At 43.9% G+C, this 24,950-nt stretch overlaps 1 protein-coding gene across 1 annotated transcript; it reads right to left on the minus strand.

Annotated features, from left to right (window-relative positions):
- Window positions 1-1,425: 1,425 nt before the first annotated feature.
- Window positions 1,426-21,226, minus strand: tbc1d16 (TBC1 domain family, member 16). The gene is made up of 12 exons (XM_070980848.1): window positions 21,046-21,226; window positions 20,308-20,470; window positions 19,923-20,231; window positions 12,243-12,437; window positions 11,865-12,012; window positions 11,587-11,751; window positions 10,818-10,966; window positions 7,770-7,904; window positions 6,690-6,876; window positions 6,117-6,296; window positions 4,829-4,975; window positions 1,426-4,180 (listed from the first exon to the last, which is right to left on the minus strand). Exons 1-12 carry the CDS (start codon window positions 21,224-21,226, stop codon window positions 3,881-3,883), a joined length of 2,259 nt encoding a protein of 752 aa, XP_070836949.1. The 3' UTR covers window positions 1,426-3,880.
- Between the last annotated feature and the right edge of the window lie 3,724 nt (window positions 21,227-24,950).

Below are 24,950 nucleotides of genomic sequence, written 5' to 3' on the forward strand. Positions count from 1 at the left end.
AACTACAATCAGAGAAATTTAAGAAATGGTGGTCGAAATGGATTAGATATATACGACCAAGGAGACCTGAACTGCTTTGAGTACGTTTGTTACAAGGTTTGAAGTAGCAGACTACTAACTACTGGGATGACTGAAAATCGCTGTGAGTAGATCTTCATGGAAGAATGAGGAAGTGTGACATCCGTTGTTCAGATGTTCTTATTTTGCACATTGTAAAATGAAAGGGAGAGTAATAGATGGGAGAATATATTTTGGTGTAGTTGTACAAGTGGTGTGTGTGCCACATGTTTATTGTACATGTTTTGTTTTTTTTGTCTGTAATTGTAGTGGAGGGATTTTGTATGCTCCTCCCTGATATAAAAAAGAAAGAAACTATACTGCAAATTTGGGCTTTAGTATCTGTTAGGCCTGAGCACGGTCACAATCTTATTTTTTTACTGCGCCAAACTCAGGACACGTATGTTGAAAAGTTGTTTTTGTAATCAACCTGGTGATGTCTTCTCACCATCTGCTGTGGGGTAAATTAGCTTGCTTTGTGCTAACACAGCAGCGGTTCTGCTGCCTTTAGTTCCCTCGGTTATTGTTGATGCAGAAGCTGCTGGAAAACCAAATAAACAATATGAGGAAGTTTGAAACTTTGTCCTCCACACGTTCTAGTTAAACTGGTTCACGGAGCACGCCATTATGAAGTGTGACCCCGATTCCAAAACAAGTTGTGTCTAAGCGCTGTGTAAAAGATTATCATTTATGGCAATATATTTAAGGTTTTACCTCATCAATATGATTGATTTTTGTGAATAAATGCTTATTCTGAAATTGATGGAGCAACAACAGACTGGGGAAAAAAACACCTGTTTGGAACATTCCACAGGTAATCAGGTTCATTGGTAACAGGTGAGAGTATCATGATTGGGTAAGAGTAGATGGAGCGAGGGCCACCACTTTGTGAATACATGATTGTATGAAGGATATTTCTATGTGAGCTCAGGAACACTTTGGTAAACACAGTTGATTTGCAAATGATTATTTACGTCTCACACAGCATTCAAACTTTTCTGGAATCTGGGTTGTATAATAGAAGAGGCTTTCCAGCCGACCATGTTGCTGTTGCTTACATTCAAAGGGAAACTTCACCCAATTGAATTGACATGTTGTGTTTCCTTACATGATGTCAACACAGGACAACTCCTGCAGCTGCTCCTCATTGTGTGAATTATAGAACAACGTCCTGGTTTGATATTTGAGATATTACTGACATTTTCACTGGAATGGGAACAGATGCATACAGTAAACAGATGATTCAGGAAAAAATCTTTATGTCTCCAAAACAGGGGAAAGTAAAGAACTATTACTAGTATTATTATTTTATTATAGGCAGCAAAACTATAAAAACCTCCATTTATCTTTGCTTTTGCATACTTTCTTTCTGTAATAATACTCATGACTTTCATTTAATAAATTACAAAACGATACACAGACTTTATCCTCTTACTTAAGCAGTGTTTAATGATGAAAAGGTGGTGGTTTTGTAAATCCCAGCATTGTTTTCACTTGGTATCAGATCACAATCACAAGTCATTCATTGTCAGAAAGGCTTTTATAAACTGTATGCTTGGTACATTTCGGTGTTCGGTAAGACATGTTTCTTCAAAGTATGACTGTGTTTTTATCAATACCAAGAATAGGCTCTTTTTTCTGAGACGTGTACAGTAATACATCAGCATATCATGGAGCTTAACAGCAACATTGTACATTCGGTGATGACTGATCAAACCCCCGTTAAATAGGAGTAGTCCTTAACTAGGCTCGTGACTTAGAGTGCTTGTGCAGACAATGTGATTTCAATGAGGATTTTAATAAAATTCATGAGTTCATTGAGGCACGCACGCACACACACGCACGCACACACACACACACACACACACACACACACACACAGTTTGATTACTTTCCCATCGTGCATCTTTAGACTTTGCTCATTTCAACACAGCCGGCCAATCTTCAAAACTCTGCATGCATTTCCAGCAAGCAGCTGCGCATAATAACTAATAGGGAAAAGAAGCAGTTATGAATGTCGTTTGCAGAGATTTCTTGCTGAGAGAGAGAAAGAGAGAGAGAGAGAGAGAGAGAGAGAGAGAGAGAGAGAGAGAGAGAGGGAGAGAGAGAGCTGAGGGAAGAGAGGCTGATTGAAAGTCTTAATTTTAGCAGCAATTTGAAGATGTTTTTACCCTCCAGGCGTGCCACTCAAAAGCTCTGAGGGAAAAGCCCCCAAGTGGAAACCATCTTTACATCTGGGACTCGCAAATCACAGAGGCAAGATCACTGTATATCCCTGTATGAAGCCGAAATCATCCCTTTCCTCTCCGTATCGCATGTTTTTCCAGCAGCCAGCTTTTCTTTCTTTCTTCTTTTCTCTCCCCCATGATGGCTGCTATAATTAAAGAGACTGGTCAGGGGGGGGGGGGGGGGCTTCTACAGCTGTTCTCCAACTCATTACCAGATGTTTAGAGGTCACTCCAGTTTATACACACACCCACGCGTAAACCCAAGAGTTTCATACAGTTTTTGGTGAGCAAGAAGAAGAAAAAACACAGTTACATTCATGTGGACTGATTCTCAGTGTGGATCATGTGTTTGTTACTCACTTTAAGGTGAAAGTGGAGAGAAAAAAAACAAAACGATAACACTGTGCTGACGATTTTTCACAACCTGTTTAAACATGGTTCAACACAGAAGACCAAAAAGGTAAAAAAAACCCAAGGCCATCAATTTCACTTTCAGGATAACAACTTGATCTATGCTTTCTTTGGCAGACAGCGCTGTCACATCCATCCAATGCCTCAGACAGGAAACTCATATTATATCGTATGATGGTAATGCTTAAATGGTTCGGCTCCTGTTGGTCGACTGGTAAAAGTAAACGTCAGACTTTATCAGAAGGAAACATACGCCTGGCTGCCTCCTGCCTGTCGGGAAACACCATTTTAACAGAGAGAAATTATGAGAATGCTCCTGAACAAAATCTGATGAGGAAATACGCGGAGCCCTATCACGATGTGTTTGTCATGTAAACACGTTCTTACCTCTGTCTTGGGCTCAAGTGTTTTCCAATGAACATGTTGCGCCCTCTATAATGTCAAGAATCGCTCATGCAAGGATATAATATTGCTAAATATTTGTAACTTTGCTGATATAAACGCAAACATTCACTTGTTTGAAAATGAAAGCCAACAAAACTTAAAAGTACCGGCAATTAATCCTATTTGTCGGTTAACCCTTCATCGTTAACACAGAGGGTTTGGATTCCATGTTAAAAATGTCCTGCTCAGACTTGAGATATGTACATATAATCTGATATTCACACAAATATTCAGCTGTGAGAACACAGGAACTTTTTTTTAATTTCCCAAGTTCAAGTTCAAGTCCTGTGAATGAATCTCCAGTTTCGCTTGACCCGTGGTCAGAGTCTGCACAAACTCAGGCTGGTTGCCTCAGACCCTGACGTGACCCCTGCCCAGAAAGCCCATGGAAGTATGCCAAGCCAGCAGCAGACTCGAACCTGAAGAAGCTCCAGACCAACATAGCGCCTGGTGATTGTCTGTTCTGCCTCTTGTCTTCTGGCCCGTCGGGCAGTGAAACCGTCCTCGCCGCAGATTTCAGATGATGCTGAACTCTGTTAATAACATTCTGGTCAGACAGTGTTCCACGCTGCACCACATGAACGGATCAAGTGACAAAAATCCTCAGTAAGAGTGAAACTAGAAGCAGGGGCTGTGGACAGAAGGGGGGCAGCAAATAGTTCAGGAATCCAGCAAGTGGATCCAAACCTTTGCTGTACTAACATGAGCCAAGACCAGCAAAGCTCCCCCTCGCCTCCACCTCAGGACTGTTTCCGGAAGGTGAAAATATCCCGGGTTTTGGAGCCTTTCTTGCCCACCGGTGGAGGCGTGGTGGTGGTGTTTGGTGAGGGCGAAGGCGTGGATGATGGGGAGGGTGAGGAGGGCTGGGGAGTGGAGGTGCCTCCATAGGGGCAGCTCTGCGAGTCTGGGTGTTCACCAGAACACTCCACAGTGGGGATGTAGCGGCTGTCCCACATCCCCGGGCCACACAGTTTACAGAGGTCGTGTAGGCTGCATGGGATTCTGGGGAGGAGGCGGAACTGGTAGAGGAGGCTGCGGGCCTGGAAGAGCAGGACGAACAGTGCCAAGATGAACTAAAATATGTTGCAGATATTAAGCATAGTGGATTAGAGCATTAAAATACATCAATACCCTGGACTCCCAGCTAAAACATAACAAAACAATGTCAAGGTCAGCATTGCGGCGCGTTACCTAAAGCTAAAAAGCCGGAGAGGCCGCTCTGGATGCAAAATCTCAGGCAAACAACAAAAGGAGTTACGCCAGCTGCATGCTAACATGAACTCACTGCCTGTGGTTGCAGCAGTACAAACACAGCATCCATAAACATGAGGACACAGGCACAGGCTCAGTAGCAGGGATGCAGATCATAAATCCTCTGCATGGCACGGCAGCATCCCATTTAGCACCTCAAGGCCTCTGTGGGCAGGTTACAGTATATCAGAGCTGCTTTGCTGCAGTGCTGGGCAGGGCTGCTTGATGCAAACACAACACTGGTTTGAATTCAATATAATGCAGCAGTCTTTCCTCGTAAACCACTGACTATTCAGATATCCTGAGATTAATGGATCCCCATGTACCTCTGGGTGTATACAGGTGCAGAGTATCTAATGGAGCCACGTAAACACACTCATTAAACATCACTACATGTTATAAAAGCAGGAAAACACAGAGCATCTACAGCTACATACCTTGCGTAGCACCAGTTCTCCATTCATGTGCATGGAGAGGTTGCTGAAGTGGAGCAACATTTGGTCAGTGGCGAGCTGCTGTTCGGTCACATCCTCCCCGTAGAGGACGATGATGGCCACACATAGGAACAGGTGGAAGTAGTCCGTCTATGAAGAGCGGGAGAGAGGGTTAGTGAGGAGGTCGACACTGGAAAACAAATAATATCTGCAAATGATCCGTTTTTTATTCCAAAATCCACCGACAGCATGGTCTCTTTAGTCATGCTTTTGCTGCAGGGAACAATTTGCAGGCTACCACAGAGCAAGGAGAGACAAAGAGCAGATTGCACAAAATGCAAATTTAGATGGAAATCAAGGAAAATGCAAATTCTAAAAACATTCGCCACTTTGAGCTCAAAGATATACATCATAAACATGGCCAAGTAAGACTTTGTACTGTCTTCATGTGGGAAGTAATGCTGTTCATCATATTGAAGTGTCTGTTTTAGATGACAAGAGCAGTTAAGAACAATCTATTGTGCCACAACATTACTCGATGCCGCGGTTTTCACAGAAAAATCAGATATCAATCAGAAACTCTTCCTTCTGCTTGTTGTGACATTCAACTGTCTAAACCAAGGTTGCGCTCTGCTATCTCCTCTATCAGCACCTGCAGCTGAAGATCACAACATCACGCAGGGAGTCTGAGCGCATGGCACAAAGCAGAAAGACTGATATTTGACTCTGCTGTTAAGCTGTGTGTAAGTGAACGTAATACAGACACAGGTTGACTGGACGGAGGGGGGACTGATACTAAAACTGACGACCTGCTTCAGCTTCCATCCGTCAGACACTCCTGCTATAAACTGCACTGCATATATACAGTATATGTATACTGTACTGTGTATACTGCCATTTTCATGCATTTGTAAAGCTGCTATGCTTTTAGATCGCATTAAAATGCATCAATTTAAAGCGAGCAAAATCAAAATGTGGGACTTTATATGAAAAATCACTAATCCCTGTTGAATTAAACCATTAAACCCCTCCAAAACCAACAAGTAATATGGCATTTTAAAGGGAATTTAGGAGGATTACAATAGTCTGTGGTGCCAAGATTTGAAGGAATAACATGGACTCTTCTTACTGCAGACAATGTTAACTGTGCATTTCTTAACACCCCCTGAAATGTCAGCCAGAATTCTGTGCTGTAGTGAAAGAGTCTACAAACGCCTCTGTGCGCTCATTTATGCAAAGTTTTTCTTACAAACTTGCGTATGCAAAGGAGCCGCTCGGACTTTGCCCTGACCTGGTAGTGTGCCCAGCAGGCCTCCCACATTCGCAGAGCCTCAGTGTCGGGGAACTCTCGTTTGAAGCAGAGCAGGATCCAGCGGTGGCAGAAGAGCAGCTGGAGGCCGTCCTCCCCCAGCCTGGTGAGGTGCTGGTGGAAGCGAGGCAGCATGAGACGCAGCAGCTCCCGCAGGTACATCTGGAGGCGGGTCAGAGAGGGTGCACATGTCTTACAAACACAATCAAACATGTTTGCATTTGTGTTTTTTTTAAGCACATGTTTTACACAGCGTTCCAGTTTTTTTTGGAATCAGGGTTGTAACTGGTCTGAACAGAGAGTAGTGTTCATAGTCTTGCACTTGCTGTACATGTGAATAGTAGCAGAAATCATTGTCAAGAACGACTAAAGCCAGCTTATTTTAATCAGTTGACAGAAAGGCGTGGGAGCTGTGAGGAATCTATTTGACCAATCAACAGGCACTTCTGACAGCTCACACTGGAGCTTTCATATTATTTTCTTCAGAAGCACAATTCCAGCTTTCTTCTACTTCTACGTTTGCTCGACTCAAACACACACGCAGAAACATCCTACCAGCTGCCTCTCCATGTCTTCATCACGAGGTGAGCTAATGAAGATGGTGTTCTCCATGAGGCCAACGAAGCACCAGAAGGTGTCGCTTTCATCCTGGATCTCAGTGAGCAGGGGGGCGACCAGGTCAGACATGCCCTGGCAGTAGCCCATGTCTGGATTAAACACTGCATAGTTGAGCAGAATCCGCCTGGAGGGAGAACAGCCGCAGACATCTTAGTGCTGCTGTAACATCTCAGCAGAAAATAGAATATCTAACAGCAAACAGCCTCATAAACATTTCAGTTTTTAGCTTTTTTTTTTTTTTTTTTTTTGAGTCTCTAATGCAGAAATGTTCACATCCCTGCAGCCCGGCCAAACCACTGAAATGTATGGTCCCACCCAAACACTCTGAATGATCCAACATGTGTTTCAGCATTACTGGTAATGCCCAGAAAAACATGACAACTCCTCTGCTCACCAGTGGAGTTAATTGGCCTCATACATTAGCAAGGATTGTATAAACAAAGGGAGAACCTTATTGTTACCGGTGCAATATTTTAAACAGTAAAAATGGACGTCATTTGGAAAATTAAGGGGGAAGCAGAGTGTTTTTCTGTTTTATTAAAGATAAAAATAAGGAGAAGATGGCAGTATCTTCAGTGACCCAGAGAAAGTTATCTGTGACCAATCAGATACGAGGTATCTGAGGTAAGTGCTGGTATCACCCTGCCCCAGACGCAGCAGAAGACATAATACCTACACAAATACCAGGAGCCTCGATGAGAGTCACTAAACTAATATGCTATTTAAATCCTCCTGCTCCTCGTTTAGAAAGCCATTAGCTCTGAGTATGCTTCAGAAGTGCTCAGACGGCTTAGTCAGAGTCAATAAAGCATGAAACTCATTTGCGGCTCCCCCAGGGTTCAGAATATGAAATGAATAGGTGCGCCTGTGCGTTGGGCTGAGGAATGGGAATGATAAGGATGGATCGGAGAGAAGGTGACAGAAGGAGAGGGCGAAAGAGACAGAGATGGAGATCGAGAGTGGCAAAAAAAAAATTAAAAAATGAAGAAGGGGGAGAATGAAAAGAAGCGGCCTGACCTCATGATCTCCACGTTGGGGTTATTCTCTCCTCTGAAGAAGTGGTTGCTGCGGTCTGTTCTCACCACGTCTTTGTCCACTGTGAACTGGACTTTCCTCCAGAACTCGCTGTGCTCCTCCGGGCTCATGGATAGCCTGAAAAATACACACCAACACCAGGCGGGGATGGAAAAATGAGACACACACGACAGAGAAAAGTGAATCCTGGCTTGACTTGTTTTCAAAGTTGCGACTGTTTAACACGACAGAAACTTAGAGAAGTTTTCACTGCAGAATCTCTGAGGAAATTAAGGTAATTAGGATAAAAAAAATAAAGCCGTATCAAATAATCTTTACCTCAAATGTTACTCTGGTGTAGAGCACTAATTGTTAGCTTTAAATGAGATAAAAAATGTGGGGGTGGGCAAGCAGTGGACTGAAGGGGTTTTTCAGCAGGAAGTGCTCCATTGAGGATAATACAACAACCATAAAACCCCCATCTTTCCCTCCAAATGTTAGGGACTGCATTAGCAATGTACTCTGTGTATGGCACTAATGTACTCAAGTCCTAACAAGCAGAGGGGATTTAATTAACACTGTTTGTTTTCCATGTGGCCCCACCAGGAATAATGAGTGCACACCTGATGCAACGCCATGCAACTGTTTAGTTTCAGTGCCGAGTGTTTGTGTCGTTGGACCCTCCAGAGCCACCTCTCTACCTCGCCTTCTCCCTCCCGAGGATGCTACTCAGGAGTTCAGCGCATGTTTTCATCACTTTATATTTCAGAGGCTGGTGTGGCTACGCAAAAATATAGCTGTGTGTACATTGGAATATTAAACAGGAATATCATCTCACCACAGTGCTGGACTTATAGTTTATTTTTGTTCATTTTATTTAACGTCATATAAAGCATGGGCCAATGGTACGCCACAGTGTTTACAGACAAAGCAAGTTTGAAATGTCCGACCCTTGACGGGCCTGTAAAATACACACAAATCGACCAAAGTGCAAACATGATCGACTGAGATCAGCGTAAAACTCACTGACAAGCACCAGATCATTCATTCAGATTTATTACTTTCTAGCTCATTAACACAAAGCAGAAACAAGATTGAAGACAGTCTAAACTAAACCTGAAACGACGAAGTGATTACTCAGTTGACAGATAATGAATCACCAATTCCTCTCATTTTATTTTAAGGCAAAATCTCCAATTTCTGGTTTCAGCTTCTCAAATGAGACAATTCACGGCTTTTTGTCAGTTTTCTATCATTTTCAGCCCAGTCATCAGAACAAGATGTTGGCATTGTACGTTTCTGCAAACCAGGACACATTAAATATGCACAATTTCATACAATATCAACGTTTCTAGAATCGATATGAAAGTGACGTAGTTCAGAGTATATGAGCAGAGTTTGTCATCAGGAGGAGGAGGGGTGTGACGGCCAGGCAAGACGACCGACACGCAGCAGACTGCAGTCCAAGACGTGTTTGTGGTGACAAAACTGAATATTTTAAGTCAGAATATGATGTTTCCATAAACACTATCCAAGTGGCTTTTGTGCTTAAACCTAGCTGGACCTTAACCACAGCGCTGCCACAACATAAAATTGAAAACTGAAACGTAAACAAATGTAAAGCTTGGAGGTAAAAAACAAAGTTTAAACATATCTGTGGTTTGCAGAAATGTACAATGCCAACATTTATTCTGACTGGGCTGTTAGTGAATACTGAATATCTTTGGACTGTTGGCAGAACTTGTGAATGAACTGACTGAACGTATATGGTGTGAACATATGTGAAGGTGCTTTTATTACTGACTGAGACAAGTGAACTTCCTCTTCTCTTCTGTAAATCTAAACCAAAAATAAAGCTCTTTTGAATTTTAGTCAAGGTTGCACCAAAAATGAAACGTGAGCCCTTCCTCTTCAAGCCAGCCAGAGAAGACCTTTCCTCACATTAAGCATGCAGCACTTTTGTTCTCATCACATCTAAATTACTGTAAATGCAACTGCAAAAAATAAAGTTAACAGGATTCCTTTATACTCACAGCAACCATTGCATTTCATCACTTTGCTTTTTTTTTACCTGCCGCTCATACTAACTCTGACTGTACGCTTTGGTGGATGCTTCATGCTTTTCCCTGGAAACTAAGTGACCTGACCAGCTTTTATTAGCGAAAAACAGTAAAACCAATGAATACATTTTTACTAAAAAAATGCCATTTGTTCACTAAATGTGCACTCCTTGACCATTGCGTGTGCAGTAATCCAGTATTTGCTTAGTCAAAAGTCTTTTTCCTCTTTACAGCTGCATTCACTTGCAGCCGCTTCGTTATCCCAGGTCAGGGAAGGACACATGGTTAGGAGGCGAGGAACAAAACCAGACATGTATCCTTGCTCCTAATGATCAACTAGTGGTCCTGGAGGCTGCTCTAGTCAAACGGTCTTTAAAGGAATCCACATCAGAGTCAGAACAAGGGCTCTAATTACCTGACTTCAATGAGACCTTCTGATGTATTCAAAATGTTAATGGGCCATACAGATGAAACCTGTCCAATTATCATATTCATCGTAGACAGAGAGGCAAGATGTGTGAAAATATGTGCACACTCAACCTTTTAGTCGTGGGGCGAGGACAAACACACTCAGGGATGTGCTTTTGTGTGTGTGTCTGTTTTTAACGTCTGACCAGAGAGTCTTATCTGATGAGCGCTGACATGTTTTTTCTCCAGAGACTTTTTATTTCACACCCGACACCTCCCCTTAACACTTCCTCAATTGTGCCTATTGATTGCTCCGCGCCTGCGACGAGACGCCGCAACAGACTCACATATGGTTGAACGTTTGACTGACGGGCTGTTTGGCAGCCGATGCTGCAGCCGTGTAACAGTTTATCCACCGTTTCGCAGTGTCAAGAATGCTGCTGCGTCTTCATCAGACTTGTTTTTTAATTAATTGATTTCCCTGTCAAATGAACTATATAATAAATGGATTTTTCCATGTGTTCAGTAGCCAGGAATCTCCCCATATTTCTGTGTAACAAACATATTTCTCCCCGTTCCTCACCTCCTCTGCTGGATGTCATGATAGTGGGTTCGTTTTTGCAGCCTCCAGGCCTCCCTCTCCTGAGAGGTGGAGTCATAGCTGTAGTAGTGCAGCAGGAAGGGCCACACCTCACCGCGGATGGATGGGTCGATACCGCCGAAGAAGATGGCCTGGCGGAGAGTGAACAAACACAGTGAGAAGAAAGGGCAAACAGGGGGCACCACGGCGAGGGATTGCCCCCGGTGGATGAGAACAAACGGTATGCAAACAAGACATGCAGACAGAAGTGCACATGACACAGCCTGCACTCAACTATCGTCTTACTGAGCCACAGCTGATGTGTTTTTTCACGAGTGTTGCAGAATGCTTCAAAAGAATAACTCTGTACAATGTGCACGTACAATGTGCACGTCCGGCAAAAACACTGCTGCTCTGTTCCTGCGTGTGTGTTTGCTGAGGAAATGTCTTGGTCACAGTCTAACTGCCACTGAGTCATTTCAGTAAGATGGTAAACCTTGAACTGAGTCAAACCCGGACAACTCAAATGACTCACAGGGGGACACTGGCCAAGACCAACACACTCATCACTGAGAGACTGGAGGTGCGGATTCAAACCGAAAGCTGTACATGGTGGGGATGACTTTCAAAATGACTTTCAGTTTGTGTGATTCAGAGGGAAAATGCAAGAAAATGCGACTGCGTGGGCGGCATTAGGAGAGACTCATGTGCAGACATATTTTTCAAAAATGATCCCACAGGACTGTAAAAACATGCGCACCCATAGACATACCTTGCGTAGCTTATACTCCTCCTCCACCTGCCCACTGTGGTTGAGGTGGCGCAGCCAGGTGGTGACGTCCAGCCGCCGATAAAGCTTCTCCTCTGGGTGGGTCTCAGCCGACGGCAGGGTGGGCCTCTGGATGGAAAACTGCATGCAGGATTTCTCAACTGTCACCTAGTAGAGAGAGTGAAAAACCAAATATAAGCCTGGGAACGAGAGGATAAAAGATTCCTTCGTTCCTCAATAAAATTAAGCGCCAAACAGGCATTTTTGGACCGTTGCCTGACCTGGTCTTTGAGCTGAGTTTCCCTGCAGCACTTCCACTGTTGGAAGACCTCAGCCAGCTTGTCCAGGCCAGCATGATGGAAGTGGAGGATCTTATATTGGCTCTCTCTGCTGGCTATCACCAGCTGGCCACTCGTACACGCCTCATCACTGCAACAGCACAAGAGAGCATGAAAAAGACACACAAACCCCTTCTTAAAAAGGAAATTTGGAGGAATGTGTTAACCCAGGATTAATAAACCACTACACTCATTACCTTACTCATATCTAATCATATCATTTCCCACAAATGATCATAGAACAACACCTGTCCTCACAACACTGAGTGAGACATTGCACCATGGCAGGACAAGGTGACCCCCTCCCGACTCCTGGCTGACCTGAAGAAGAGTCTCAGCGACCTCATGTGACCCAGGTCCACCCTGAAAACGCCGCACAACTGCTCCAGAGCCAGCACCTTCTGCTGCTCCTCCCACCGCGCACCCTGCGACTGGCCGCTGCTCTCGGATGGGGCGTGGCTGTCCAGGCTGGAGGCGGAGCTCGCGGAGTGGGTCATGGACTCCTCGCACAGCTCCCTGGCAGAAAAAACAAAACAAAAACAAAAGAGTTTTTATGAATCAGAATTCAATTTGGAGCTTAATTGTGCAAAAGCGAACACAGTCATACTTCCAGACTGCATGGTTAACTCTTCTGCATAGAAATCTCTCCTTTGTTGCGGCTCGTGCTCAGACACAGAGCCATTCTCCTCTGTGCGACAGTAATAATAAACATCATGTAGACAGCGGCCAGCGGCGTTTAGCCCAGTGATAACTGTGCAGACATGAGGGCTTATCCCGAGCTCAGCTCTGCCCTGTTGTTTTGTGTCTCAATAAGGTTCAGCAAAAAGGCTGAGAATGGGAGGAATGCATGGAGGCTTCTGAGGACACACACACACACACACACACACACACACACACACACACACACACACACACACACACACATACACACACACACACACACATAAGGAAATCTGTACACAAATCACACTGTCTGCCGTCCACTTTCTCCTGTCATTCCCCCCATGGCCAGCATGTTGTTCCCGGCACTGAAACCTGAGCCGAGGGTTCCACTGCTGCGGGAGGAGACACACCGCACTTACATGTAGGGAGAAACACACACGCATACACACACATGCACATACAACACATAAAGCGGACAAACACCAACACAAATACAAATCCTGCACCACAGTAAGCACACACAAGTTCTTTAATTATAAGAATCACTGGCTGGCATGTCCAATGTCTTCCTCTCTTCTCTCTCTCACACTCACACTCACTCACACACACACAGTGAATGGACCATAGCTAATGACCATAATGCAGTCTCGAACACGTCTCAAGACTTGCTAAAGCTGAGAAACAGACCAACACAGAAATGCGTTAAACCCGCTGACATGTGAGAAGCAGACGTCTCAATCAGGTTTTCTGCTTTCTATCAAATGCACTTATCATCTATTTAGAAAATTAAAACCACAAGTCATCCACTCATCTTAAAATTCATCTTATTATATCTTGATTATGTCTAAAAAAAAGAACCCTCTGACTGTTTCTCCCTGTGGTTTGAGTGAATGTGTGAGTTCAAAAGTATTCTATAAAATGACAGAAATCTATTTTTCTATTCTGAAATATTTTACAGGTGATGACAAGTGGCCTGTTGGTACTTGGAAAAGATGAGGCAGGGAGGCAGGCCAAGTTTAATCTATTACACCCTGGTTCAATCATGTCTGCCTAATCATTTCCCCTGTCAGCAGATGGGAAAATAACAAGGCTGATCAATCCAAGCTGCACAGTTTCCTCTGCTATCTAGTGATTTACTGCTCTCTGCCTCATGTATCATGCCACAAACCAGACTGTGGAACACAAGGAGACTGGGGGAGAGGCACAGAGGGCTCTGGTAAGGGAGTTCAGCAATCTGAAATATGGAGAAGCTCCTTTAAAAAGGACTACTGTACTCACTTTTTCAGAACTCCAATGACTGTCAAGCTCAGGGTGTTAACGAGGCCTGCGAGTCCATTTACAGCAGACATTTCCTCCATTACAGGTTTCAAGCACAAATTTTTCTGCATGGAAATAAAAGTGCAAAAACCATGGAGAACGCTGCAAGAAAGCACATGATTCTTGGCTTCTTAGTGCAGGTCGTCCGCTGTGCTGCATCCAAGCGGAAACTGAACGACTGATTAGCAGCTTCTGTCAGCCTGATTCTGTTCATGTACCGTGGGCAGGAGCCAAGCCGTAGAGAGTACGTTATGTAAACAAGCTGTTTTGATGGAGTCAGGCTGCCGCAGACGGCATGTCCCACCAGACCAGGGTGAGATCAAACTGCCCTGAGACCCTTCGTAACACCTCTCCCCACATACACGAGGCTTTGACCTGGGGGAAGGTGCTGCCAGGTCATCCTGAGAACCAAGACCAAGTGCTACAGGCCTCCGGGGACTCCCAGGCCCTTCAGATAATCCCTGGGGGGAGCACAGAGAGATGAGGGAGGGGCTGTGGTAAAGTGGGCGGTGTGGGCTCTGCAGGCCCAAGTGGTCAGTACAGTTTGGAGAAAAACACTGTCATCTGTTATTCATGCGGTTCTTTAATAATCCCACACCCGAAACAGCAAACTCCTCTAGAAAGGGGTGCCAAGACCCTCAAAAGGGATTGTAAGATAAATGTGAGGGGTCCAGAGATTATTACAGTGCTTGTAAAAAGTATTCTCCACCTTTTAATGTTTTATTATGTTACAGCATAAAATAAATTGGTTCCACCAGAAACGATTTAAGTGTGTTCTATTAAATAAGGGGCGTAATTCATTTAGATGACTTTATCTGTTTTCATGTTCATATTAAAGGGTCTTTCTCTGTTGATGTGTGTAAAAAAAACACACACACACACACACACACACACACACACACACACACACACACACACACACACACACACACACACACACACACACACACACACATTAAATCCACTTTGATCCAGTGGTGTAAAACAATAAAACAGAAAATTACAATAAATGTTTGGCATTACAGCAAAAAGGGCAAAGCAGAAACAAAAAACATAGTTCTGCTCAATGAAGTTATTTGGATGATTTGTTTCGCCTTCTTCAAGCTGCCAAAAATGATTTAAAAAACAGCACACAACCAGTGATAAGTGGCTGGGAGAAGAGATCGCTGCATTTTAAAGGCAGCGCAAACCAAAAATGTAGGAAACCACTGATCTGAGATCTAATCACATGATAAAACTCTGCGAGTAAAACCTCAGGAGGGGCAGCGTGCACACACGGACAGTCACCAGTGGTCTCATAAACTACTGTTAAACTTGAAAGAAACTTGTTAAGAAGCTTGACAGAGATTGCTGTGGATTTCTCTCCCACCGCTCTCCTCTTTCTCCCCCCCTTTCATCCGCTCTCGCTCTCCCATACGCGGTTCTTTCTCTTTGAATGATTCCAAGTGACATGTTTCCAGTTCCTGGCCCCTTAACAGTGTCAATTAAAGCAAGAGAGAGAGAAAGAAAGATTGAGTGGGTTCCAGGGTTTTGGCTGCTGCTCCGCTCTCTTCAGTGCTCTAATCCGGAGAGCTGACATTCAGCCCAGCACAACAACCCCGGGAGCACTGGGAATCAAAGGGCTTCACACAGACTTTAGTAAGGGAAGGGGAAGGGGAATGGGGGGGCAAGATATTTGAGAGGTGGGCAACACCGAAAGAAACAATATTGAGAAAAACAGAGAGAATGAGCAGGAAGAAAAGATGCAAGATACAGTGGAAAGAATGGACGGATAGGGGGGTAGAGGAGAGTCCAAGAGAAGGAGGGAAAAACAGAGATACGAGTGCCAGAGAGACACTAACAGCGAGTGGAGCACAGAGGAGCAGAGGAAGAGGAGGACAGAGTAAAGGTTAGAAGCTGTGAAGCCGAGAGCGCTGCCAAGTCACACACTGACTGCACTTACAGCAAGCCGGGGTCTGAGAGTGGTTAAAAAAGGCTTAAACACACACTGGCTCGCCCTCTCTAGCCCTCTCTCTCTCTTCGACACACACTGACACAGGCTCACTCACACATTCTGGGCAACATGTCAGGCCAAATAGCTGCGTGAGGAAAACGACCACGGAGGGAATCATAAAGTCAAACGGCCGTGAGGTCCGAACAGCAACACAATCACGGACCAGATGGCTCGCTTGATTAGAGAAGCCTCTGGAAGCACTGAGGTTTTGGGTTTGTGGGATTTGGGGACTTATTTTGGCTCATCTGTGATATTCTAAAACATTAAAATTAAGGGATGCTTTAAGTAAACCAACACGTCTTGAACATGATAAGGTTTCAGGCCTCCTGCTGAGGTTATCAACCTGCTGTCAGTCCCAGGGGACATTCAGTGGTGGTGCAGGAAGCCACCATGTGGCCTCAGAGTGTAATCCAGCCCTCATGCAATCAATTCTTTTCTTTTTGGCTCCACCTTGTGGTGGTTTACAGTAACTGAGAAAGTAATGTGGGTAAGTGTGCTAGAGTTGACTATTACAGCTTGTCAGGCAAAGTTTCTGTGATGAAAACTGCTGATATTTTCCATCTGAAAGCGTGGAAACATCCTGTCCTCTGAGAGCCATGCATGTGCCCTCACATGCGGATGTGACAATGTGGTCAGTTCCAGATAAGATCAAATACAAGAAGCACATCAACTGACATTACATTGACTTACATTCATTTCCTGGAGACGTGCTCAAACCAAAACCATAACAACTACTTGCTTAACTCTAACCTTTCCCTTAACCTTGACTCTACCTTTAACTCAAGTCTTCACCCTAAAATTGAATGACTTTGTTTAGAGGAATTATGTTTTGTCCCCATGAGGAAGGACAGTCCTTATGATGTGACTGTGAAAACAGATTTATGTCCCCACAACATTAGTACACACACCCATACTTCTATCCTTGTGAGGACCCTCACTGCAACCGCTCCCGTGCCCCTCACCCTAAACTTAACCATTACAACTAAATGCCTAACCCCAACCCAAAGACTGACTCGAAACCAAGTCTTGACTTTCAAGCCCTCTGAAGTTGTGAGGACCTGTCAAAGTGTCCTCACTATGTGGGTTAAAAACTTGTTCTGTTACACATACACGCTCACACACATGCACACACAGTGTCACATTACTTTACAGCACACTCTGAGGATTTCTACATTTTTTTCCATAATCTGGAGGCCAAAAATAACCCAAAAATAACCTTTTCTGTCAGTAAAATATGTCTCACAAATTGTAACATCAGAGCAGGTATCACTAGAGGCCACCAACACTGTGTCTTTGCACTGAGGACATGTCCTCAACATATTTGGGCGGGTTTACAACAACTTACATGCAGTATTTTGTTTTGATTGATTCCATGTTTTTAACTGAAAACTTTCAACCTAAACATGGCGGCTTTTAGGCCAACAAAAGCAACCTCGCAGCTCTTATCAATAAATATAAAATGCCATTTGAATGTCTGATGAAATCGCAGTATTTTTATAAGTGTACTTACAATTTGACAGTTGTGTGACTTTTCAATAGAGGTTTGAAAAGAGAATCCGGGGACGACCAAAAAAAACCAAAAACTCAACTGCCTCCTTTTTGTTCATGTAGAAATAAGGTTTTAATTGTGCTCAGTTAAAATGTATTGTATTTAGTCGAATGTAGGTCCCCAATACAGGCCTGGACATCAATTTAAATACGACTTCATTCGTCATATTGGCCAGCTCTCAAATCATTCTGCTGTTCTACATTAAATATAAAAATCCAGCTAATAAATAAAATGATGTCACTTTCAAAAGCCTGAGGTGGGGGGCATGAAGTGGGCTACAGCCGTGATTATAGATTACGTTTTTCACAGCTGTCCTTAAAAATCTGAATATAAATGATCTGCATAATTAACTTTGGCAAATGTGCTCCAGTTACAGTTTGCAGCTGACATTTCATGCTGTGTGTCTGTTATCTCGTCCACCTCTCGAAGGCTGGCTGCTGCTGTAACTGTTCACCGTCACAATTACAAAAGCAGCCACGCAATTAAATCTTATTGAGTTGAACAGCATGTGTCAGCTTAAACAAAAGGTCTGACAACAACTGCTTTTATTCCTCTTACAAACATTAAACCATACCGAACAGATACTTTCAGGTGTGACCGAACAGGCTCTGCTCTTTAAGGTTCTCCTCAGCAAAATGAAGTGGCAGTAAAAGATTAAACAGTGAGCACAATTAGACCCCAAAGGGCTATACAGACCAGAACCCACAGAGACATCACTTGATATTAAATACACATAATGCACAGAGCAAGAAGATGCCACCATCACAAAGTCCAAGACTGCAACAGCTGACAGCATGTCTTTAAAGCTCCATCAAAACGAATGTGCTATTTCAAGGACTTTCCAAGGCAAGGTAAAGTAGGGCTGGGCGATAAAACGATAACGATACGTCTCGCGATAGACACGTAATCAATATCAATACAAAATGCGTTCGATAAAACATTCGATAATTTTTTTTTCTTCGTCGGAAGAAACCAGAAGTTGCAAAGCGAGGTTCGTTGCATGAACAAAGGCACTCGCTCTCAGGTAACCGAGCAACGTGAGGAGTAATCACTGATCAGTGGGAGTGACACGCTAACACGCCAATCATGTAACAGTACCATCTCCTTGTCTCGTGTTTGATTCTTCACGAGGAGTGAGACAAGAAATAGAAAGTGAGCGCTGCAGTGAGCGTAGAAATTGTCAATAAAACAGCGAAAGTCAGCTCACCAGTATGGCAGTTTTTTGGATTTTATAAGTCGGACCGTAGTCAGACCAATGTGGTCTGTAACTTATGCAAGACTGTCGTCTCCACCAAGACCGGTAACACCACAAACTTATTTAACCACCTTAGCCGCGCTCACCCTTTGGAGCGTGGTCCTATTCGCCAACGTCCAACAACATCTGCAAATGCAGCACCACCGCACAAGCAGCAGACCACCATGCAGAGGTACTCTGCTTAAGTGCCTGATGACAAATCATCTAAAAGGCACGAAGACATAACAGAGGCAGCGGCATATCATATAGCTAAAGACATGCTTCACTGAGCACTGTGGAGAAGCCAGGTTATAAACATCTCTTACACGTGCTTTTTTTTTTTTTAAACACACTTGCAGTAAAAATATAATTGAATAGTTCATGGATGTTTAGAGTAAGAAGAGTGACTGAAGTTGTTCTTATGTCTAGGCTGGTTTTATAGTTCAATCAATCGTACTGTGCTGTCTATCATGTTTGCTTTTTTGTATGCTACAGATGAAGTAGAAGTCTACCTCAGTTTCTGCTATGTTTACAAAACACTGCACATATCTGAAAACATTTTATTCACCAGAAGGTGAATCAGCTTGTGAACTTCCTGCAGTAAACCTGCAGAAATTATTTCTCAGGTTTCTCTCTGTTTACATTTTTAGACTTTAATTTACATTTATTATTTGAGTGTTTTCCATGGTTGTGTTGGCATTTCCTTTCCTTTCTGCCTTGATAGCTGAGGGGATTATAATCAGAGGAAGGTTAAATTTAACATAAAAATGTTTACATTTAATGTATTTTTCTCCTGGTCCTTATTTTAAATAGGTAATAAAAAATATTAATAATTATCAATATCGACCGATATAAATCACTTATATTGTGATACAGTTTTCAGCCATATCGCCCAGCCCTAATGTAAAGCAACCTAAAGAGGTACAAGGACACCAGATGGTTGACTCACAAACACCGACTGCATGATGTTTACTGAACAACGCTAACCACAAGTTAAACTGGTGAAAACAGGGATGAAAATACATGTAGTGGCATTGCTGTTATGTACTGCGCACTCTAACTATTCAGCTACCAGGGGGCCCAAAACATTCGTTTTTGATAGGATGTGGGACAGAGGTGGAGTTATGAGTGGGGTCAACAGGGGACCTATTTTCCCACTGCTGAATGACAAAACAAAGAATAAATTTAACTCTGCTGTTTAAAAATAATCATACAGGTCGCGAGCGATGTCTCACTCTCACTGACCTGCTTTCGCTGTCCAGGAAGACAGAGCCGCTGCTTTCACACAGGGCCTCACTGACGGGGGACAAGCAGAAGGGGGAGGAGAAAGTGTCCGAGTCCGAGCCCATGGTGCTGTCCCGACTCACTTCGTCTGACAGCTCGCAGGAGCCCTCGTCGCCTTCTTCCCCCGCCGAGGGCAGCTGCTGCTGGTGCGAGGAGGGATCCGCTCCGGCCTCGACCGCCAGGCTCTGGCTCTCTGCGGAGGTGCTGCTGGTGATGTTCCTCTCTTCATCCTCATCTTCCTCCTGGGCTGCTGGGTGACAGGAATGGGGTCTGCAAGGAATGGTTGGTTTAAAATGTGTATCCAAGACATTTTATTTGGGGACATTTCAATGAACTGCTGCCTTACCGTCGGCCTCGCCGGCGTGCATTCCTGCGTACAGGGGAGCTCTCCGGCGTGATGTAGCGCAACGCCTCCTCATCCTGTCTCTGGATGCGGGAGTTGGGCACCCAGGTCAGTATCAGGGTGGTGCCCAGGCTCTCATCCTTCTCCGTGTGCACACACAGGTAGCCTGCAGGGGGCAACATAAACGAAAGTGGTTAGGAATAACTATGATGAGAAAAATCAGGTAATATGAGAGGAAATGACAAGAGTTTCTTGTAAGTAGCAGGCAGCTGCAACCCAAAGACAAACATGAGACCACAGAAGAGATAAACACACAAAGAGATGACGACACAGAGGGAATGTGAGAGATGCCACACACTCACACATGGACAAAAATGGAGGATCAGGGGAGAGAAAATAAGGAAATGCTGTTAGTGTTCATCGTAGAGTTACATATCCTTCCCATGCATAAACAAGGCAAGTCAAAATATTAGTAGAAGGAGGAATATTTACAGCCAGCCGGTAGCCAAAGTGAAATTGCTATAAAAGTCTGAATGATGCTGACAACAGAACATCTGGCCTGCAGCTGTAAACATGATGAAGGTTGTAAACTCATTTTTAATCTTAGACCTCTATATTCTGTAATTCTGTATAAAAACAAAATGTGCTCGTGTGAAACAAGCTCGTGAGAGTCAGCTGACTCCATTCATGACCCAAAGAAACACAGCAGGAAACACACTTTCTACATCGGCCCCGCCTAACCTGGGTGGTGCTCCGCCAGGCCGGGCAGGTGCTCTGCAGGGTGCACACAGACATTATTTTTGGAGAAGATGACCTCGCCATCCAGGCCCGAGCGCAACGATGTGCCCCCTGCCCCGGGGTTAAAGGTCAGGAGGTCGGAGGCCTTGGAGGAGGCGCGCCGCAGGAGCCGACCCAGAGACATCTCCTCAGGCGCCGGGACACTGGGCCCATCCTCTGGATATTTGGGAGGAGGAAAGGGAGTTTTAGGCAGAGGAGGGCCATGATGGGAACAGCATGGGAGTGTTACAGAGCAGGAAAAGACAAGAGGAAAAAAGAAACGCCATGGTTAAACATCTTAAGGACAGCGAGACAACGCTTGGCACGATAGGACAGCACAGATGCTCACCTACACTTTGTCTCCTCTGCAACACCTGTGCCTGCACTCACTGCAGTGTCCTTACTGCAGAATCCTCTCTGTACTTGTTCAGCATTTCCCTGAGCCACATTTTCTTTGTCACCGCCTGCACCCACTAACACAAACACATTTGCAGGATCTGTGGATACTGTACTACCGTGTCACTAAAAGCGTCCCACCTTCTGTAAACAACACACACAGACACACACACCGCTGTGTACACACACAGAGAGACATGTGCAAACACACTTCATCCGTGTGAAATTCCAAGCCGTTATCAGTAGCCGACAGATGTCGTGAACATCAGTGCTGAACTGGGATCAGCATGTCCTGGCACCAGTGTTTCACTTGTCTGCTTCACAGAGAAAATCTGCTGTGATGAGATGAACTTCAAATCAAGCGAAAAGTAAAGCAGCTCTTTGATGCTGCAGTGTGATGTGTTGTGGAGGGCTTTCTTCTGTGAAAAGGGAATCTTCCTTTTCAGAGAACTCTTAAAGTGAAACTCTTCTTTCGATGCTCCTGTGTAGATCTCATTTTTTCACTTCCTTTATCGTGGGCGTCTGTGGACCCAATTCATGTGTGCAGCCTTATTTTCTTGCTGGCTGAACGCCGACCCATACTCCCCACTCCATCTGAGGAATGTTCCCTCCTTTTTCCTCACAGGGCATGTTTACCTCTGCCTGATTAAGCAGGCACCCCACTTCCTGATGCCAGGCCCCAGACAGGAAGTCTGCTGGCATGCCATCCCGGCATGACCTCAGAGCAGAGACTTACTGTAGGCCATCATTTGGCTCACATTTAAAATTGTGGGAGTTTTTTTGGCATGAGTTTCACATCTTGCATGGTACATCTTGTAAAAAGGGGCTGCTGTTTCTTGCAGGTGTCAATAATCTTGGGCTGAAACTAAGTTTCACAATAATCTTGGGCTGAAACTAAGTTATTCAATCATTTAGTCTATCAAATGTCAGAAAATTGTGAAAAATGCCCTTCATGAGGTCTGAGAGCCCAAGGAAGTATTTTCACATCTTGTTTTTACTCACAAACAGTCTGAAAAATCCAAAGGGATTCCATTTAAAGTAATATAAAACCAAAGTAAATGACAAAACCGTCACATCTAAGAAGTTGAAGACAAGTAAATGTTAGCATTCGTGCTTGATAAACGATCAAAACAATGAATCTAAATCAAAATTCAACTAATACAGTTAGTTAAATTTTATATGTCAGCTAATTACTTAATCTCTCCAATAATCACAAGTGATTCAGAGTGATTTATATGTTTTAAAGCCTGAAAACAGATGATGAGCTAAAACAGGATGACAAAATGTTAAGTAACTGCTTCTCAATCCACAAGTCACAACATCAGACTACAGCTGAACATTAGCCGCCGCGGGGCTATCTGCATGCTGAGTGTTTCAAACACTGACTAACCCACTTTTATATGAGATGAATGCAACGTCCACCTTAGAGCTGCAACAAGTAATCTAAAACTAATTGATAAATGACAAATTAAGTATTTTTTAAGAGAAAAAAAGTCAAAATTCTTCGATTTCAGCTTCTTAAATGTGAATATTTTCTGGTTCTTTTTCTAGTTCTTTACTCCTCTACAACAATAAACTGAACATCTTCACGCTGTGGACAAAACAAGACATTTGAGGATGACATCTTGGGCTTTTTTCACCATTTTCTGACCAGCAAATAATCAACAGAATAATCGACAATGAAAATAATGGCTAGCTGCAGCCCTGGTACGCAAACTGTGACTCCCTGCTCAACACTCACTGTGACAAACACGCCACCTGAACGTGATGTGCGTAATGACCTGATGGGATCTTCAACACGACACACAGCTGTTTCTAGTAGCCTCATAACAGTAATAACACATTTGCTGCTGTGCTGCCCTGCGGTGGTTATTTTGGTCTGTACGTGATTACAGGGCCACCCGGGTCAGTTTGATAGGGCTCGTTCAGGCCGGCTGTTAAAGGACATTCATCTTTTATGCTGTCAACACCTCAGTGTGCTCCCACTCCGCCTCTCCTCTCTGACCTTTTCTCAAAAGACTCACATCCCAAAACTAGTCTCACTTTGGCCTGCAGAATACTTTAAATAAGAACCTGAAACCTACATCGCAGAAGTTTAACTGTGGGTACGTAAGCCACAAACTTCCAGGGTCTCAGCTCCTCGCCTCTGGGCTACATTAATTAAGCTGTCACGCTGACATCTGAATAGAGGAGCCTGAACTGCACTGTATAGTGACGTGCCTGGGGCAGCTGAAAGGAGATCAGCCACAAAGAAGCCTGAAAAACAAGGTTTTTGTGGACTATGCAAACTCTGCATAAGTCATGAGGAAACTCTGTGAGAGTGTGTGGACTTTTAAGGCTTTGCTACATCTGGAGATACATTTTAAAGCATATAAAACATATTTCTTGTGCAGGAGGAGTGTTGCATTGATCTTCATTTCGTAAAGTTATACATAGCGTGCCCTAAATACATTATCTGAACAGGAGGCTCAAAATAAACTAGTAAATATAAGTCCTGTAACCACCAGCTGGCACTGAGCGATGTAACTATTATTGGCGTTTATATTATGATTTCCATGATTACATACTTTTGTTGTGCTTAAATTTGTGATTATTTATTATCATTGTTTGACCCTGCATATACTCACTGGGCGGATATATCGGCCAATATTAACTTATCTGAGATATATCAGTATGTCAACTGATAAGCAACAAGAAACACTGGAGGCGGAAGACAAAAGAAACAGTAACTATGATAGAAATTGTCTACGGCAGTGCCACATGTTTCATTTTCAGCTATGAAATGTCCCACTCTGAATGGACAGATTGATTTAATGATGAAAGGATCCCTGTTGTAACTGTTTATGGTGGGTGTTTCATGTAGAAATCATCAGTGTTTAAACTCTCAAATATCAGTGTCTGCATCCACCTAAAGCTGTGGCCAGGCAATCCACCTCCACCTCTTTCACCTGTGTAGTTGAGAAAAACAAAAACACCTCACACAGCAGTGCAATCTAACTAAAAAACACCACCAACTGCAGCCTGAAGAATCCTGATCAGTATTACTGACCCTCCCCAAAAAGCCCCTGTTGTACTGAACTGCAGGACAATGCATAGGTGTTCACATTTTACTGCTCAGTCAGTGTCTCCTGTAAATTTAGGTGACAGGTGTGAGACCATTCAGTGGGTCAAATCTACCAAAATAAAAGGGCTCACTTGAGGTGGTCTTTCCCTGTCCGTCACAGTGGAGCCTGGGTGGCAGAGGTGTGCCTTAATGTCGGGGGCTCCATCAGTCTGACAGGCAGCATCCGCCTGACAGGAGAGGGAGGATGGGACAAGGCTTCTGCCACCACAGCACTGTTTATACACAGGCCCGCACTCATATATCTATGTTTTTGGCCCGAGCGAGGACTCGTATCTGTACCACATACAACATAAATATTTTAGTTTAGCTGCCGAGACCAAACCCTTAGCTAGTTACATTTGACGGTGTC

This window comes from Chaetodon trifascialis, chromosome 15 (genome assembly GCF_039877785.1).
Source record: "Chaetodon trifascialis isolate fChaTrf1 chromosome 15, fChaTrf1.hap1, whole genome shotgun sequence".
Classification (NCBI taxonomy): domain Eukaryota; kingdom Metazoa; phylum Chordata; class Actinopteri; order Chaetodontiformes; family Chaetodontidae; genus Chaetodon; species Chaetodon trifascialis.